The 19,513-nt window shown below is 29.1% G+C and overlaps 1 protein-coding gene across 1 annotated transcript in view; it reads left to right on the top strand.

Moving 5' to 3' along the window:
• Nucleotides 1-6,263: 6,263 nt before the first annotated feature.
• Nucleotides 6,264-19,513, top strand: part of LOC117167479 (acetylcholine receptor subunit alpha-like 1) — a 201,352-nt gene continuing 188,102 nt past the window's right edge. Inside the window, exon 1 of the mRNA XM_033352452.1 lies at nt 6,264-6,311. Within this exon, the coding sequence (XP_033208343.1) occupies nt 6,285-6,311 (27 nt within the window). The 5' untranslated portion in view covers nt 6,264-6,284. The remainder of the gene's footprint in view (nt 6,312-19,513) is intronic.

The following is a 19,513-nucleotide window of genomic DNA, read 5'->3' as shown; positions in this document are numbered from 1 at the left end:
TATTTGACTTATCTTTTGTCCATTTTTTGTAACGATGATAAATAATAATTTAACATCATTTTAACATCGTTAAATAGAAAGAAACATGAATGTCTTTTCAAGATTGAATCTTCTGAAACATTTTTAAAATTGTGTTTTGTATAGGAAAATTTGCAGGCAATTTCATTGTCATACTTGTAATTAACGAATCTAAATACATCGGTATAAGTTGGGGGGGGGGGGGTAAAAATGCTAAAATTAGTTTGATCGTTTGAGAAAAAGGAAAAAATTTGTCAGTCGACATTCGAAAATTTTTTTTAAAAATTAAATCAGTTTAAATTCCTTCAAAATAAAGCATATTTTCCTATTGGTCTATAAACTTTTGGCGAATTTTTTATTTGTATAAATTTCGAGAATGAACAATAATAAATCGATTTAAAACAACATGTGAATCTAAAAATTTTTAAGCTACGAAACAAATGTATTTACGAAAAAGGAAAATGATAACATGTTTCTTTGGTTCAAGCTGAAGAAATTTATTAGAACTAAAGAAATGAGCACTAAAATTTTTCATTTACAAATCCAAAGAATGGTATAGAAAATAATAACCAATTTGAACCATTTTTTGTTTACTTTTTTCAGATGCCCATCCACAAATTTGTTCTCCCAGCTCAAACGATTCGATTAATTTTATAATTTTGCACTCCATCCTAATTTACATCATCAAAAAATATACAGCCTATTGAATTTCTATTTGAAAAAATCCAATTCTCTTCGAATGAATTTAATAAACAATAAAACTACATATACCTACAAAATTATGCAGATTAAAAAATGATTTTTAATTTTTTCTGGTGTTATTGAAAGAGTTCAATAATATCTATGTTATTTTCACATTATTTGACATACTTCCGGCTTTATTAAACATTTTTATAAGTAAATTGAGGAAAAACACATCCTTAACTGACAATCTGTGTGAAAACTTACAATTTTATAATTTGAAATGTGTTTATTTAATCCCGTATAGCAAACTCCTGAAACAACTGGATTTTTCTTTTAAATTGGTCCTTAGACTCATATTTAGACTTATGTAAAATCATAAGTTGATTAAATGCAAAGTTCACGACTTTGTACTAAATAAATATTCATAATTTATAAATTATTTTTTGTATCTTAAAATTTTTGTTTCTTATTTAGTCTTTTTTAATGTATACTAAACTTTATCGGAAAGACTCACAGAACCCTGGAACAGAAATCTAAAAAATGATCAAACTCAAGGCTTTGGTAGAGATTGGAGATTTTCTTAAAACTAGTTCATAAATTTTCAAACTCAGTTTAGGAATTTTCGTATTGTTAGGGTTTCGTAGTCAATTATTATAATTTCGGTCGTGTTTGTCTGTCCCTCGGTCGTACTTTTTCCCAAGAAGCGGAAGTGAGGGAAACTTTTAACTCAGAACTCATAATTTAGAAATGACAAGGGCACGTGAGGGGTAATAAAAGGAGCTCTTATGAAATCTCAGTGACCAGTCTCTTGCTTTTAGTTAATAGCTAAACTCCTTCTAATTTACAGCGAGTAACTCTTTTTCAGAACATAAAGAGACGCGTAAGCAACGTAAGTTTAATAGATTTTCAAAATAATACGAGAGTTTTAAACAGGAATAAAAGTTAGAAATAAAATAAAATGTAATAGGTCACAGTGAAGTTCGGAAGCTAAAGGTCATAGGTACATTAAAAGTCAACAAAAGCAGCCAATACAACTTTAGGAGAATTATCAGGGGGCCTTGAGCCAAATTAACTCCACAATGTATGGTTCGACTATAAACACGTCTATAATACTACTAGCACTGGTGTAGTACATAGAAGGTTGTTGAGCTTGAATAACCTTTTACATAGTAATAACCCAATTTTTAAAATTTTGCAGGTTAAGTGCTCTTTGCATAAACTTTGAAGTTATGACCCTTGTTATTTCTTGAAGGTTTACCATGTTCCCATGAAAACTAGATTTAACTTGGCTTTTATTTGATCAAATTTTCCGTTTTTCTCTGTTATGACAAATATGACTAAAAATATTACCTTGGCTTATTGGACTAGAATACTTTAACCAATTAAAAGGGAGAGACTATTCCTGATAGAGAGTGTCTAGACGAACCGAAAAAGCGGATATTTTTTACTGCGGTGTAAAAAGTAGCTTTTTCAGATCCCACTATTAATACCGATAAAATCTGGTGATTGCGACGGAATTTTTGGTACAAATATTCACACTTATTCGTTATATGCGGACATCATTAATATAATGATTAAATTTAATGTAATAAACATTAAATTTGATAGGGATGACATATCGTTTGAAAACCTTTAGGATTGAGTCACAAATATTAGGGTGATTTATTTTTTAAGGCAACAAATATGATTTTCGCAACTGAATACGTACACTAGTCACAATACAGTAAATCCTAGGAGTATTATTTTCTGATGTTGGATAGAAACATTGCAAGCAATTGATCTCTGGGGCTTACTGCAAAATTGTTAATCTGATTTAAATTTCCTGGTTGAAGTTTTGACTTCGGTTTTAAATGTTTGTTGTATTTTTGTGTTCTCAACGTCTTGAAAATGTATTTAATTGAGTGATATACATATAAAATTAACCCCTCCTACACAAATGCACAAGAATGTATAAAATTGAAATTAAAATATAATTTTCATACAATGCGGGGTTTCGCAGTAAGGAAGTTACGCCACTGAAATCTTTAATAGGGACATCCCGAATCATATCCGAATTTAAATTTTTTTGCTTGCAAATTTTATTGATCTATAAAAAATGATATATTATGGAAACAATTATATATAATTTGCCTACAATGTATGTATAAGCTTTATTCATTCTTTTTATATAAAAGATAATTTTACAACTAAATTAGCTATTTATATTTTTAATTTTTATTCTACCAAAGGATTTCATTTTTTTACGTTTCCTTGGCTTTTGTAAAATAATAAAAAGGACGGTCCTAAAATTCGCCGTTTCGATCTTATTATTACTGTCGACTTTCTGTTATTTTCGTTGGCCCGCAAGTGATAAGGAACACACTATTCTATTTTATGTTTGGAACGTGAGATTGTACGATTTCGCATTTTAATTTGATATGTTATTTATTTTTATACACATTATTAGTCAAGGTGGTTATAAGAAGCGTATCTAAAAGTACAAGTTTTTTCTGCTAGATAAAATTAATGTATAATAAGTTTATTACTTCCTTTATAACGTTTTTATGCATATTTTATTCAACTTAAAAAAGCACTATATTTATTATTATATGAAACATATTAAGAATCGTTTAATTAAATATATTTATACCATTTTTTTCTCTGCTACAACTCTATAAAACGTAAGTGTATATTTTCATAGATTCTTTCTCATTACGAAGTAATCAGTCAAATCTGTGACTTACGCTACAAAGTATTTTACTACCCTTTATAAAATAAAAATGTTAAAGTCAAAGCTAAATTGAGGAATAAGTTTCTGGAAAAGAATTATTTTATATTTTTAAGAAATCTAAATATTGGATCTTTTTGTTTAAAAATTTAATTATTTCATATTTTCAGCTTTAGAAACCGTTTAATTCACATTAAATAACTAATTTTGTTAAATATGCTATTATACTATAAGGTGTTGTTACCCATGATAATTAAAAGATGTTTGAGCTATTTTTGAACAAAATTAAAAGATTTTAATACACTTTTAAAAAGCGAAGTGCATCAAGTAGACGCATTGTTTGTTTGATATTTTTCGTTTTCCTCAAAATTTTTGAAAGTATGTTAAATAGGAAGATAGTCAAGATAGAGAGATTGTCCCGCTTTAGGAAACTTATCAAAATGCCCTCTTTTACGTTCCGATATTTCGCACAATGTTTGAAATATGCACATAAATATACATGTTTTTAATGTATATTCCTTCCTTTCTGTTATTTAAATAAATCTAAAATGTTCTTTCCATATGATTTTCAGTTAATAAAAATTTCTTAAATTCCAATATTTTGTGAGATTATATATATATAACTTTAAAATAATAAAAATTTTGAACGATTCTTACCAAATCATATAGATCCCTGAGCGCGATTAAAATTAGAAATTCCCTTTACGATTTCAAATTCAGTGCTGTTCGTCTATAAACTATTAAAAATTTTAAGGAATGTTTATTTCACCGAAAAATAGATCAGAGTTAATTAAAAGTAGGTCATGATTTTTTTTTAACTTTGGAACATTGTCATTAGGTTTATTTTTTGAATCAAAAAATAATTATTGAGTTTCTGCACTTCTAGACAGAGAATGGAATATCATTAAGGTTTTTAAAATGTAAAGTTACTTTTCTGCTACTTTTTCGGATAAAATGTAATAGAAAACTGATCTTACTAAGATTGTGTTCTTGAAAAATAAAAAAGAAAGAAAGGTATGACTGAAGACGTTAAACCTAAAGATAAAAAAATGAAATCAAAATAGAAAAGTCCATAGGTTTTTTAACAAATTTAAAAATAAGAAGGCGTGGTACATACCGGTCTTAAAAGTTTCTCTAAATTTTTATAGCTTTTAAATTGAGTTCTCTAGGCGATTACTTACATTTAATGGATTCCTTGTTTCAAAAATCAAATTTTTAAATCTAATCGTAAAAATGCATTAGAAAGAAGATTAAGGTAAATGTTCCAGTCTTCGTCAATGCATGGGTTGTCGGCAGATGGGCAGTATTTTACATATATTAAGCTGTTGAGTTTTTCTTTTTTAGCAAAAATGTTTTTTCCTAAACGCTATTGCCGATCACTCACACATCGAAGTGCCGATAACTGAAATAGCCAGATTTCTGACTTGCCGATAACCCATGCATTCTCGTATTTATAACTTCAAACATCTTATAATTTTCATTCTAATTGGATATGTTACAAGTAATAAGTAACTTGACTTTCTAAAGGTAAGCTTTATTTGATAAAACTCATTTCTTAAGCTTTAAATATGCTTAATATAGCTTTTTAAGCATTTGAAATATAAAATTCGCCTTAAGCTTCCAATAACTGGCACACTTACCATAATAAGTTTGGGCAATCGTAAATGTAAGCATTTTAATGAAATTGATTGTGTTGACATTTATGATCTCCCCAAATTACCAAATATTTAAAATGAATTGGCATTAGATCATAACCCTCAAATAGGTGACAAAAGGCTTACGTTATTCCTGCAGATTTCAAACTTGTTTTTCATGCAATTTCAAGGTGCTCAATAATCCACCCAAAATTAATTATACTTTTCTAAGTGTACTAATTAGGACGGGTAAAATATATTAACTTCAAATAAATTAGGGTGCACCTTGATTTTTTTCTAAGTACTTAAAAAACATTATTATATTAATTTTAGTCAAGTTGGGATATATTTAGTAGGGTGGGACAAAAACATGAAACTGTTGAAAATCGAAAATGGCTAGTGTAAAAAACTTGCTAAGGTAGAATTATATGAAAATGACCAAAAATGATATTTTTTAGGATTTAGTTCACTTTTATTAAACTTAAAAATGAAAAATGAACAGATAATATGTATTAGGAACCCTGTAAATAACTGATCTCTTTCGAAATATTTATTTTAGAAAAAATTGTTATTGATAACCCAGACGAAAATATTATACATAGTTTATATATAGTGTAAAGTATTATATATAATATTCAAATATTGTTTACACTTTTTGTATAAAATAAATGAATATTATATATAAAACTTCACCCTATATATAAACTATATATAATTTTTTCGCCTGGGAAACCTTATACATATTTAGAAGATGAATTGATTATTATAGTATTGATGATGAAAATGTTCTTTCACGTATTTGCAATATTTGTGGTCATATGTTGAGATTATAGTGGTTATTGGATGTTTTTAAAATCATATACAAAACTAAGACGAATTTAGAGACATAGGTTTAGAAAATATATTGCGACTTGTCACAAAATAAAAATGAGTAATCTTTGTTCATGATTTAGAAATAAATATCAAGGTGCATCACAATTTTTGAAAATTTGTGTTTTAAAGTTTGATTTATTTAATAAATATTAATCAATTAATTAAAATATTATAAATATACAAAATATTTATATAATAAATCCACATAGTTCAATTTTACATTTCCATAATATTTAGCGAAATATTTTTGGTGAACCCAGATACTTCATTACTGAATAGTGAATTGAACAAAGATTTTATTTAGAACTGTAAAAGAAGCTCTATTTTAAAATATATTTTTTCTCTTTCAGGACCTGAAAAATCAGATCATGACAACGAACGTCTGGGTAGAGCAGGTGAGTTTTTTTATAGAAAATATTGAGTTTTTCTTTTATTTTGTATGCATGTTACGAAGAAGGTTCGATATTTTAGAGGTACGAGTAAGCAAACGGGACGGGATATTTCATTACGGGCTCTTCCCTCGACGTTTGTGATTGAGGGTAAATGGAAGGATTACAGAGTACTCGAAATTTCGGTGACACTTTCTACGCGAGAGCGACTATTATGAGGAATTGGCGTCGAATTTACGTTCGGACGGAAATTCTCGTTGATTGCACCTAGGATCTATTCAATTTTCGATTTTGTAATAACGAACACACTGACTTCTCTTGTTGATTTTAGTTATTTTATTTGCTTTGCATGATTTTTGTGAAAGATTTGTATAATTTTTATGAACTGCCCCTCTCGTTACGTAAAATGTTATATTTTTACCAAACATATGTGCAATCAATCAATTTGTCTACTGTAAACGAGTTTTTATAAGATTTTAAGTAATTTTAACGCATTTTGAAAAACTACAAAGTGTTTTAAAGAATTACACAATTTTTAAGGAATTTGAAGAGATTTTCGAAGTTTTTTAGGGATTTCAAACTATTTGAAAAGATTTTCAGGAATTATAAAACTTTTATGGTATTACAGAAAAATTAGGGCATCAATTTTGAAGTATTTCAAGAAATACCAAAGTACCCTTCTGAATTTTTAAAGATTTCAAGGGCCTTTAATTAGGTTTCAAAAAATTGAAGGGATTTCAGAAATTTCATCAGATTTCAAAATATTTGCGAGTACTTCAAGGGATTGCAAGAGATTTGGAAAGATTTTCAGCGATTTCAAAGATTTAATTCACTTTGAAGGATATTAAATGATTTGAAGGAATCTTGTGTATTTACAAATATTTCATAGAACTTCCAGGATTTTACCCGTTTTTATTGATTCTAAGGGATTTCCATGGGAGAGAAAGGTTTTAAAGGCATTTTAAGAGGATTTTGAAAATTCTCAGCGATTTCAAAAATTTTAAAAGATTGCACGAAATATTAAAGAATTTTGAGAGAATTCCACGGTTTTTGAAAGATTCCCAGCGATTTTTAGGAGACTTTGAAAATTTCAAGCTTTTGCAAGGATTCTAAAAGATTTTACGAAATCTTACAGATTTGTAAGGTAAATACACATTTTTAAAAATAAATAGGATTTCATAAAATACAACAGCATTTTGATGAATTTTGTTGGATAATCAGGAATTTTAATCGAATTTCATATATATAAATGCATCTTTTTAAGATTTTGAAGGATTTTTGTGATTTTAAGAGATTAAATGCGATTTCGGTGATTTTACGGGATTTGGAAGAATATTGAGAGATTTCAAAATAATCAAAATTATATCTACGAATTTTGGAGGACTTTATAAGATGTTAAAAGAACAAATGAATTTTGAATGTTTTCAAGGATATTTTATATAAAAAATATTTTAAAGAATTTAGTAATATTTTGAGAGATTTCGAGAGATTCAAAAAGATTTCTACTGATTTTAAATATATGAACGAATTTTAAGGGTTTTTATAAGACTAAAGATTTTAAACGATTTCAAGAATTTCAAAAGATTTAAAGGAATCTTAAAGATCTTAAGGGATTCGAAAGAATATTATAAGATTTCAAAAGATTTCAAAAAATTTGAACAGATTTTAACATATTTTTAAAGATTCAAAGTTATTTCGACGATTTCACGGGATTACAAAGAATTTTCAAATGAATAAACAAATTTTATGCGTTCTGCAAAATTTTCAAAAAAATAAAGAACTGGATTTCAAAGCACTGCACAGATTTTCAGGAATTCTAAGAAATTTCATGAAAGCTATACATCCGATATCCAGGATATGAAAGTGTAAATTTTGTTGTTCAATAACAGATGAATAATAATAGAATAATAGTTAAAGCAGTTTTTAGTCTAATAAATATCTAGAATTTTTAACTCTCCAACTTCAAATTTATTGCACGAATGTAACATTAAATATTATATAATAAAAAATAATAAAAAAATGGATATAATGTATAATATGTATAATAGGGTGGATCCAGAAAACGCTTTACAATTTGAAACCGGCTTAAATGATTTAATTAATATCTTGCAGTTGGGCTGAATTAAATTACCATAACATTTTTTAATCGCAGAGTTGTGGAAAAATCTAAAATGTTATTTTTGTTTTTTAATCTGCATAATAAACCTAATTTTTAGAATTTGTTCAGATTTTTCATTTGAATTTATAAAGGCGAAATTAAATTTTTTAAATGAAGACCTAAAAAAGAAAAGACCTAGAATATTCACAAATGATAAATATTTTTTATCAGCATAGAAAAACTTTCTTCTTTTCAAAATTTACTACCAAAAAACTGAGAAGATCAGATACTTAAAAATGAGAAGTTGCTGATTTTTTATGAACAACTTATTTTTAACTATGTGATCTTCTTAATTTTTACATTCTCAACAGAGAAGCTATTAGATTTATATATATTAATATTAATTAATTTTTTTTATTATCACTAAAAAAACTTTGCAATTAAATATTTTTTAATTCTATTTCGACTCGGGCCAACCGCAAAATAATAATCGATTTATTTCAAAGTTTTACAGCTGTTATAAGGAACTCAAAAGGAAACTTTAGGTGCAACGGCGCTTTCAATTTTAAAATTTTTTATGTTCGATCCAACCTAATGTATAATAGTACAAAAATTATTTTCAACAGCCAAAACTGTTCTCATTTAGCACATTTTAAATTAAAAATAATTAGGAAGAGGAAAACTTCATAAGAATTGCCTAGAACCCCCCCCCCCCCCCCCCCCCATAAGTAAGGATTTTTACGATTATCCTGACCCTCTCTACTCACTCCCCCCCAATAACAAAGCTTGTAAATAATGGACGATCCCACATTAGTAAATCCTTTGTAAATTTGGTACTTGGTGTTTGTACAGTTTACTAGAATAATGCTACGAAGGTGCGGTATGCGTAACGATACATTAATTCTGTGGTATCCCGCTTCTAGTTGTACTCCTTCCGCATTTGGGAGAATGAAAATTTATGGGACTTTAAAACTTCGGTGATCAACTAAGACCTGCGAGAAATATTGAAAGCTCTGATCAAAACATTCTCTCTGGGTTTCTAAATGAGATTACGGGTAATTCTCCAAACTTTGTACATTTTACTTGACAAAAATGAATATACATTCCTGTTTAGACCTCGGAAGGTCTTTTTTGAGTAAATAAATTTATGGATCATTATTTCTGAAATGACTTTACATAAAAATTAAATAAAAAAGAACGTGAAGAATCCCACCGCAGCTGTAGCAAACGTTATTCTTTTATCGATACAAAGAGATTGACAACTCGCTGAAATCCATAGTACTCTAAGACGGGGCTAAGCGAGACTTTTTTTAAAGAGTTTTTTCAATATATTGCTGAAAGCAATTTAAATCAGATATATATGCTTTCCAGTTTATATCTACCTCTTCTTCTTTCTTATCCTGAAGTTTAAATATTTAATTTAGGGATACTAAGCTATTTATTAGAGTATCAAGTGTGTCCTTCCTTATCCCGCAGTGTGGGGATCAATCGTACCCTTTCAATAAAAAGGCAAATATAGCTTTTCAGTAATACCAAGTTTAGAAATAACATGAATTTTAAGGCTAGATCGTTATTGTAGAGTCAATTAAACATATATAATAACAACATAAAATTTCTTACTCTCAGTGAAAACATAACCTTATGTGTAGCTTGCCATATAAGCTTAAAAATACAAGGGAACAAAATAAAAAAATATTCCTGGCTATATAAGGAACAATCGTCGAGAATAGTATTTTGCAAATATTTATCGAAGTATTTTATTAAACGGGATGATCTAATTTAGATATCATAATTTCCAAACATGTCCCGGATTTCTCCAGAAATTCTAAATTTTGTATGAAAATAATTCTCAATCCAAAACATAGTATGTTAGCTAACTTAAAATTTTTGAAAATTTTGTTAAGATGATGTACAATATAATAGGTGACAGATTAGCAGAAGTTATAAAAATTACAGCCTTATATAATTAAATATTATTTTTATCAAAATTTGTTCATGAAACTAAACCAAACTTATGGGTGTGATATTCAAAAATTAATATTTCATTCGTCTTCTATTGCTAATTGTTAAGAAATGCAATGAGTTTTATTTCGATTCAGTTAATATTGACGATTCTAAAAAAAATTACAAAAGCATATTTTTTCTTATGGGAAAAAGGTGCTCAACTTAATGTGGCTTGGCGCCACTTTCAAATATAATTTTTTCAAACAAAAATAAATGGATTTATTTTTTTGTCTATTTATACCGAATTCCAGGCGATGTGCATACAAGCTTAAAAAAATAATAATTTGAGACTACCCAATTGAGCATAGTTAATTTGTAATTTACTAATTATGTTCATATTACAGAGACTTCTTGTTCCAACATTAATTTAATCAACTTATTTGTGTTTGCTCCTATTCTTGGTACACAGTGTTAACATTAAAATAATTTTTAAATATTAAAATTAATTAAATTTTGTAAAAATGCTTTTGTCTCTTGAGCAGCGTGACTAAACTTTATATTTTTCAGTGTTCTTAATGGACTCGCTTAGCCCCGCATATGACGGAAGCTAAAATTTGTCACACTGCCCTCCCGTACAAAAAGAATTTTTCCCATGTAGGGCATACCATAAACATAGGGCTAATTGCGTTTTCGTTTATTTTTCTTTTTTTTATAATCTATCAATTTGAGATTTATCAAAGTATTCTTCAGATTCTTCTAAAAGAGAACTTATGAGAATGATGTGATAAAAATGATTGATTTATGATTCAACAATTCATTATACACCAAGTTGGCTCTTCCAAATTAAATTTTCGGTTAGAGAAACTCATTTTTTCTGGTTCATATAACTGGAAAATTTTGTTCCTTACAGCACAGGGTGAATTAAGGTTATAAAAAGGTATTAGGTTGAAATGGCGATAAACTGGAAGGAAAAGCTTTGGAAATATTAGTTTTTATTTTTCAGCAACATCACTTTTTAGAACATTTAAAATTAAAAAAAAATTTTTTTTTAAATTTTTAAATATTTAAAATATATATTTTTTAAAAATTCTTATGCTAAAATTTAAAAAAGTGCTCCATATTTTTTAGTGGCATACTAAAAAAGTGTTCAATTTCAAGAATACCCTCTAAAAGTTCGATAGGAGTTGAAATCGAGTATGGATATTCTATAAAAGTAGTAAATACTCGTATTTATGCACAAGCAACTTTATTTCCATGCTATAGTAATATATCAAAAATGATAACCGTATAGAAACATAAGGGCTATTTTATAGATTACATTTTTTGTAATGAAAACTGAAATTTGTAGTCCTTAATACAAAAAGGGTGAATTAATATGACAGTCACAGTTTAATTTTTCTTGCATAATTTTAGGAGTAGATTTCACAAGTGAAGGGGTAGCTTGGAAATAAGTTTTAAAGGAATGTATTTATTTATTTTAAATTTTTACACTCTAAATTTAAATAAGATAATATTGCTGGATATATCAAATAGTCACTTGAAATTTCTTATTTTCATTCAATAAATATGATTGACTCATATGCTGAAATAAAAAGGTAAATTTTCATTTTAAATGCAAATTTTAAATTAAATTTATACATTTCAATAAATGATTACGATCAACCATAAATGACTGATTACCACATTAAATATTACTGATTAGGTCAATCAAACGTACGGATGTAATTATTGAATCTTAATAACTGTATCATTAGAAATGACTGATATAATTAAGGAATGTTACTCACTTTGCCATACAAATGACTGATATAATCAGTTGAAGGAACAATTTAGATCTGTCATAATTACTGATTGTGTCAGTGGGCATTACTGATAAAATCAATTCGTAATTATCGCTATAAATAAGTATTCGTGGTTTAAAATTCATCTTTTTGGTTCCATTATATTATATTTTAATGAAAATTAAAATTTTTTAAAATAACAACTATTATATTTATTTCAGAATCTACCTTTCTCATTAAAAACTTCACTTTTTGGTTTAAATTTGAACTGCTACTTTAAAAAGTGATTCCTTCGTATGAATTTAAAATTCAACTTTTTGGATGACAATTAGCCTTTTTGGTAGAAAATGAATCTTCTTGTTAGAAAATTAATCTGTATTAATTGAAAATTCAACTCCTTCGATGAAGGTTGAACTACTTTGCTGAATACTCGTTCATTTGGTTAATGATTCGTCATTTGAGTTCACAATTAGTCTGTTCAGTTAAGAATGGAACTATTTTATTGAAAATTCATTTTTATTAATCTTTTTCAGTAGAATTAAAAACCTCATCTGTTTATTTAAAAATTTTATTATTTTGTTAGAAATTAATTTTTGTACATTCCTTATTGAACTACTTGGTTCAAAATTGAAATACTTTGTTAAAAATGTATTATTTTGTTTAGTAGTTCAATTATTTTGTTAAAAAATAATTCATTTTCAAAATAAACATTTTTTACTTCAAAATTACTCTTTTTATATACAAATTCACCGTTTTGATAGAAAATCCATGGCTTTGGTTAAAAATTAATTAATTTATCATTGCCCGTGTGGAAAAATGGAGGGGGCCCCCGGCAAGGTTCACATGGATTGCCCACGTGCCTTGTGGATTCCATAAGGGCAGTCCAGACGAGGTTCCTTATGGAAACGACATGCTAATCCATAGGGGCCCAACATGGTCTTCCCTCATGGATCCCTCATGCTTGTCACCATGAAAGCCCTCTTGGTTTTTTTTACCAGTGCTGGCACCTGTACTGGTATATCCCTGGGATGAAAACACTATTTTGTATTGGGCTGTCAGTGCTGGGCCAGCACTGGATATCTCTACTTGCATAGTACTGTTCCAATACGAAATTCACCATGGGTGGCAGTACTGCGGCAGTGCTAACTACTATCGGCGAGAAAATTCGAGTCCTCTGGCTTTGACGTTGAATAAGTATGTGAAGAAAAAACGGTAGGTTAATGAAAGAGGTATCATTTTAAAGTTGCGAATGTTGGTAGTTAGTTGAACTATCGGTAATAATTTACCATTTGAAGGAAGTATGTGCTTCTTGTTTTCTTCGTGTAAATTGCGATATTTGAAGTCATTTTTTTTATATAGCAAAACAAGTGCGAGAGCCCAGCGTGGTGCCGTTTTTTCAGGGGATCGTCCTCGGTTTTCCTCAGGCCGACCTACCCAACTTGTGCCTCCGAGCCTCATTCTGGCCTTCGAACACTTTCCCTGTGTTGAGGAAAACTGAGCCGATCCCCTGAAAAAAATGGCACCGCGCTGGGCTCTCGCACTTGCGTTCCTATATAAAAACTGACTTCAAATTGTACGATGTGCAAGAAGCACATACTTTTTTCAAATTGTAAATTATTACAGATAGTTCAACTAACTACCTACAATTTAAATCACTTCATTATCTTCATTAGAACTGAAGATAGCGCGGTCGCATATTTATTCACAGAAAACGAACAATTATTTATATTTTGCTAATATTTTGACGGCAATCTGTTCAGAAATGTTTAATGTACCCCCATGAATTCTTTCAGATTTTTCCTATTATTTTTTCAATAAAGAACTATGCTTTCAGGTTCACTGTTTGTAAACGCTATCAAATTTCCTTACTTTTCATCGTATTTTCAGATGTGTAAGCTACAAATAATTTTTTGGAATATTACGTTTTGGCTCATTAACTTAAAATATTTGCACCTTTAGAATGAGACCTTTTTTTTATTAACCTACCATTTTTTCTTCACAAACTTATTCAACGTCAAAGTCACAGGACTCGAATTTTTTCGCCGATAGTAGTACCGTACTGCTATACTTTAACCATATGACAACAAAGTTATTTAAAAAATAAATATTAATTGATTGTGAGTATTTTGTCTGCAGATATTAATTGTCCTCTGTAGAGTGAATACATATATTAAATTTTTAAACATTATATTACAAATGAAATTTCTAACGCTACGAGGTATCGAACCTACAAAATTGATCCCTAAATCTATCGTCTAGCAGTCGGGAGTCCTAACCACTGCGCCAAACCGACAAGTTGAAACTCGATGAAAAAGCCATCCGTATAACCTACACTTCAGAAAAGTTAAAGTACCAAATTTTAAGCTCTCTTTATATAATTATTTATTATACGACGTTTTGTAAATGTAAAATACGCAAACTGTTAAAAGGAATATCAAAATAATTATTAAATAAATAATTGAAATCTATTACACTTTTTCTTCGCGTAATATATTGTTTTTTCACGTTGTAAACTAATACAAACTTTTTTACAATGACGGGAAATATAATTTTTTATTAACATTTAAAATTTTTTATAAAACATGAAACTAAGAATTTTTTTCTTAAAAAAAAGCAGGAAAAAAGTTGTTTTCGGGACAGATGTATTTATAGTTTTTTAAAATTTTAGAATGCATGAACCATATTTTAAAATGTATTTTTTATGTCCATTTTTTAGGATATAAAATATTCACCCTTTGGACTTTGAAATTTGAATCGTTGATCCGTGAGGGCAACCGCGTTGGGTCCCCTGTCGGGGCCCCTATGGAACATATATATTGTGGGAGTTCGAAATTCGACAACGTGGCATTCAATTTTGAAAGAAAATCATTATTCGTAAGTCTGAACTCATAAAACCTTGAAATTAGTAGTGTCAAAAAAAATATACGTCCTTTGGAATTTGAAATTTGAATCGTTGATCCATGAGGGTAATCGAGCTTGGACCTCTACGGGGGCCCCTATGGAACATCCATATTGTGAGAGTTAGAATTTCAGAAAAGCGTCATTCCATTTTTGACAGAAAATCATTATTTGTAAGTCTGAACTCATGAAACCTTAAGATTAGTAGTGTTAAAAAAATATAGGTTCTTGGAACTTTAAATTTGAATCGTTGATCCGCGAGGGCATCCGAGCTGGGCCCTTACCGGGGACTCTCATGGAACATCCAGATGGTGAAAGTTCGAATTTCAGAAAAAAGTCATTCAATTTTTGACAGAAATTTTTTGTCAGTCTGAACTCATGAACCTTGAAATTAGCAGTGTCAAAAAAATATACGTCCTTTGGAATTTGAAATTTGAATCGTTGATCCGTGAGGGTAACCGAGCTGGAAACTCTGTGAGGGCCCCTATGGTACATCCAAATTGTGCAATTTCGAATTTCAAAAAAGTGTCATTCCATTTTTTACAGAAAACCATTATCTGTAAGTCTGAACTCATGAAACCTTAAAATCAGTAGTGTCAAAAAAATATACGTCCTTTGGACTTTGAAATTTGAATCGTTGATCCGTGAGGGCAACCGAGCTGGGCCCTTGCCGGGGACCTTCATGGAACATCCATATGGTGAAAGTTCGAATTTTAGAAAAGAGTCATTCAATTTCTGACCGAAATTCATTGTTTGTAAGTCTGAACTCATAAAACCTTAAAATTTTTAGTATCAAAAAAATATACGTCCTTTGGACTTTGAAATTTTAATCGTTGATCCGTAAGGTCTACCGAGCTGGGACCTTGACGGGGGTTCTCATAGAATTTCCACGCGTGGAACATCCATGCGGGCCCCCGCGGGGGGCCCTCATTCTAAGTGGTCTCAGCAGGGCTTTTACCACACGGGTGGTTAATGATTTACTATTTTAGTTTATAATTTATCATTTTGGATAAAAATTGAACTATTTTGTTAAAGTTTTTTTTGCCTTTTAAAAATTAATCTATTCCAGTTAAAGATTATATTTTTGCGGAAAATTAACCCCTTACCGCTCAAAAGACCGAAAAACTAAGCTTAACTTAGCTGATGCAGTTTTGGTAGTAAAACATGTCGCATATGTTTGAAACTCAGCATACTTATGTTTTCAAGACCGCCCTACATGATGAAGTTGTCAAAACAATTGCTCGTTTACCAGGAAATTCAATATGGCGGCATTTATAAGAAAAAACACGGAAAAATTTAAGAGAAAAAATTTTGGCAGCTGGATTTCGTATCGAAAAAATTTTTTATGCAACAAAATTGGTGGACAAAAGTGCGCAAACATATTGAACTTTCGAAAAATGGAAAACAACAACTTTGAAATTCAAGATGGATTTCTCAAAATGGCGAATTAAAAAAAAAAAAGAAATTGTTATTTCTACCCTCAAGTGATGGCAATTAATTTGACCATTACCCTAACAACCTATATACATTTCTCATGGTTTTTCGGGTCACTTATTACAAATCTGGCCGCGAAATTGCAAAATTTATTTATTTAAATTATTTGTTTAAACAAATTATTCAGAAGAATTAAATTGTTCACACGATGCATATGCTTTTCATGGTTCTTAGGTCCGCTGAGTACGAATCTGGCGTCGAATTTGTAAAATCAATCGGTTTAAACAATTTTTAAAATAATTTTTTTACAAATTGTTGCAGTATTAAGGTTTTTGTAAGGTGCATATGCTTTCGATGGTTTTTGTGTCCGCTGAGTACGAATCTGGCGTAAAATTTGCAAAATCAATGTGTTCAAACAATTCATAAGCATTGTTTAACAAATTGTTGCAATATTAAAGTTTTTTGAAGATGCATATGCTGTCATTGGTTTTGTGTCCCTTGAGTACGAAGCTGCCGTCACATTCGCAAAATCAATGTGTTAAAACAATTTTTGTTGCAATTTTCCCTTCTGTCAGCCGCTGTATTTGACGTTTACCAACTGTCATTGCGTGGAGCCCAAAGGATAGACAGTTTTTTTCATTTTGATTTTTGTGTATACTTTTTTGTTTTGTTTTTAAAATTAAAATTAATTTTATTTTATGGTAAACGTCAAATACGGCGGCTGACAGAAGGAAATATTACATGAATTTGTTTAAACATTGTTTAAACATATTGATTTTGCCAATCTGACGTCAGATTCGTACTCAGCGGACACAAAACGCAACGAAAGCATATGCATTTTGCAAAAACTTCCATATTGCAAAAATTTAAAAAATATTATTTAAAAATTGTTTAAACACATTGATTTTGAAAATTTGACCCAGATTCGTAATCAGCCGACCCAAAAATCATGAAAAGCATATGCATCATGTGAACTATCTAATTCTTCTGAATAATTTGTTCAAACAAATAGTTTAAACAAATTAATTTTGCCATTTCGCAACCAGATTTGTAATAAGTAAACCGAAAACTCATGAAAAAAAAAAATATATATATATATAGGTTGTTTGGGTAACAGTCAAATTCATTGCCGTTACTTAAGGTTAGAAATAACAATTTTTTTTTTAAATTCGCCATTTTGAGACATCCATCTTGAATTTCAAAGTTGTTGTTTTCTATTTTTGGAAAGTTCAATATTTTTGTGCACTTTTGTGCAACAAACTCGTTGTATGAAAGAAATTTTTCGATACGAAATCCAACAGCACAAATTTTTTGTTTTAAATTTTTCCGTGATTATTTGTTATAAATGCCGCCATATTGAATTTTCTGGTAAACAAGCAATTATTTTGCAAAACTTCATCTTGTAGAGCGGTCTTGGAAACATAAATATGTTGAGTTTCAAACATATGCGATATGTTTTACTACCACAACTGTATCAGCAAAGTTAAGCTTAGTTTTTCGGTCTTTTGGGCGTTAGCGGGTTAATTTTTGTTTAAATTCAACTACTCGATCGAAGAATTGGAATTGCCTTCTTGGAAATACGTTCTTCTGGTTAATGCTTCATCAATTTATTTAATAATTTATCTGATTGGCTAAAAATTAAACTTTGTAGTAGAAAATTCTTCTACTTTGTTTGGGAATGTAACTTGTTTAATGTTTGATCTATTATGTTAAAAAATTTATTCTTATATTAAATGATTTATTATTTTAGCTTAAAATTGATCAATTTTTTAAAAAATTACTTTGTTCAGTAAGTCAAATTAACTGATCTAACAGTCCGAAATTCCGCATTATTGGAATCACTCGAAATTGGGTTTTCATCAGTCGCTTTTAATTGAGTCTTATTTATAATTTAAATTTATTCATACAAGAAATTGCAAAAAATTAGGTTCTCAACAGATAAAAAAGAACATTATTCTAATAAAGAATCAAAATACACATAATGTATTTTCCTTAGATTTGATTTATTCTGAGAACTTCTTCGGCGATAATAAAAGCAAAATCGGGCGAAAATCTGAAAAGTACATCGTCTCCAGATTGGTCTGATGTGAGTGAGAGGTGATATCTGGGATTTGGAGAACACTGAATATGTTTATTTGTAAGTCTGAACAGATCCCTTTTCCGGTTGAGCAGCATAGAAAACTTCAGGGATTGAAAAATACAGTTTCTTCAACGTTGCTAACCGTTCTATATTACTTTGTCCGACAGAACGCCCTACCCTGAAAGATTTGGAATTTCAAAGGAGACGAATTTCATTCCGCGCTTGTTGACGGTGGGGACCGAATCACGAGTAGGTAGTTGATCGTTATTGACATAAGCTTCTGCGTCTTCGTCCGTGTTCTCGCTTTACTTTCTTCCACTACTTTCTTTAATTTTATACCCCTCGTCGCTTACAATATTTATTTTCATAAATGATCTAATTTATATCTGCAGAGAGTGCTAAAAAGGTACATAATGAATTTACTTTTCACGAATTTGACAAAATCACAGTTTCAATTCATTACAATACAATCGTTGGATAAAAGAAGCCCTCTAAATTTAAATTATGTTCAAAATAATTGAATTATAATAGAGAATTAAAAAATTAGAGTTGATATAATACTGATAATATATATTACGAATGTTACGAATTTTTCAAATAAACTCGTTTATACAACTTGTTCCATAAAACCAACTATTGTGTCATTTATTTCACAATCTGTCAAAATTACGTTCAATATCTCTGTTTATTGAATATTATTTCATGTTAGAAAGTTTAAGATGTTGAAGATATAAAATTAAATTAAATGATGTTTAAGATATCTTCGTACAAAATAAAACAATTTGAATACATTTTTGAAAAGGAAATCTCAATTAGTACGTCTGAATTCGCCTCTGAATTCACTTTTGACAACATCGTTTCAATTACAGTTTATGTTTATTTGAAAAAAATCGACCGATAAAAAATTACACTCCTAATTGAAATTATTCTTTAAAAACTCAAAATATAATAAAAAAATTTTTGATTGAGATTT

This window comes from Belonocnema kinseyi, chromosome 2, assembly GCF_010883055.1.
Source record: "Belonocnema kinseyi isolate 2016_QV_RU_SX_M_011 chromosome 2, B_treatae_v1, whole genome shotgun sequence".
In the NCBI taxonomy this organism is placed as follows: domain Eukaryota; kingdom Metazoa; phylum Arthropoda; class Insecta; order Hymenoptera; family Cynipidae; genus Belonocnema; species Belonocnema kinseyi.
This window is presented reverse-complemented; position numbering and strand designations above follow the sequence as displayed.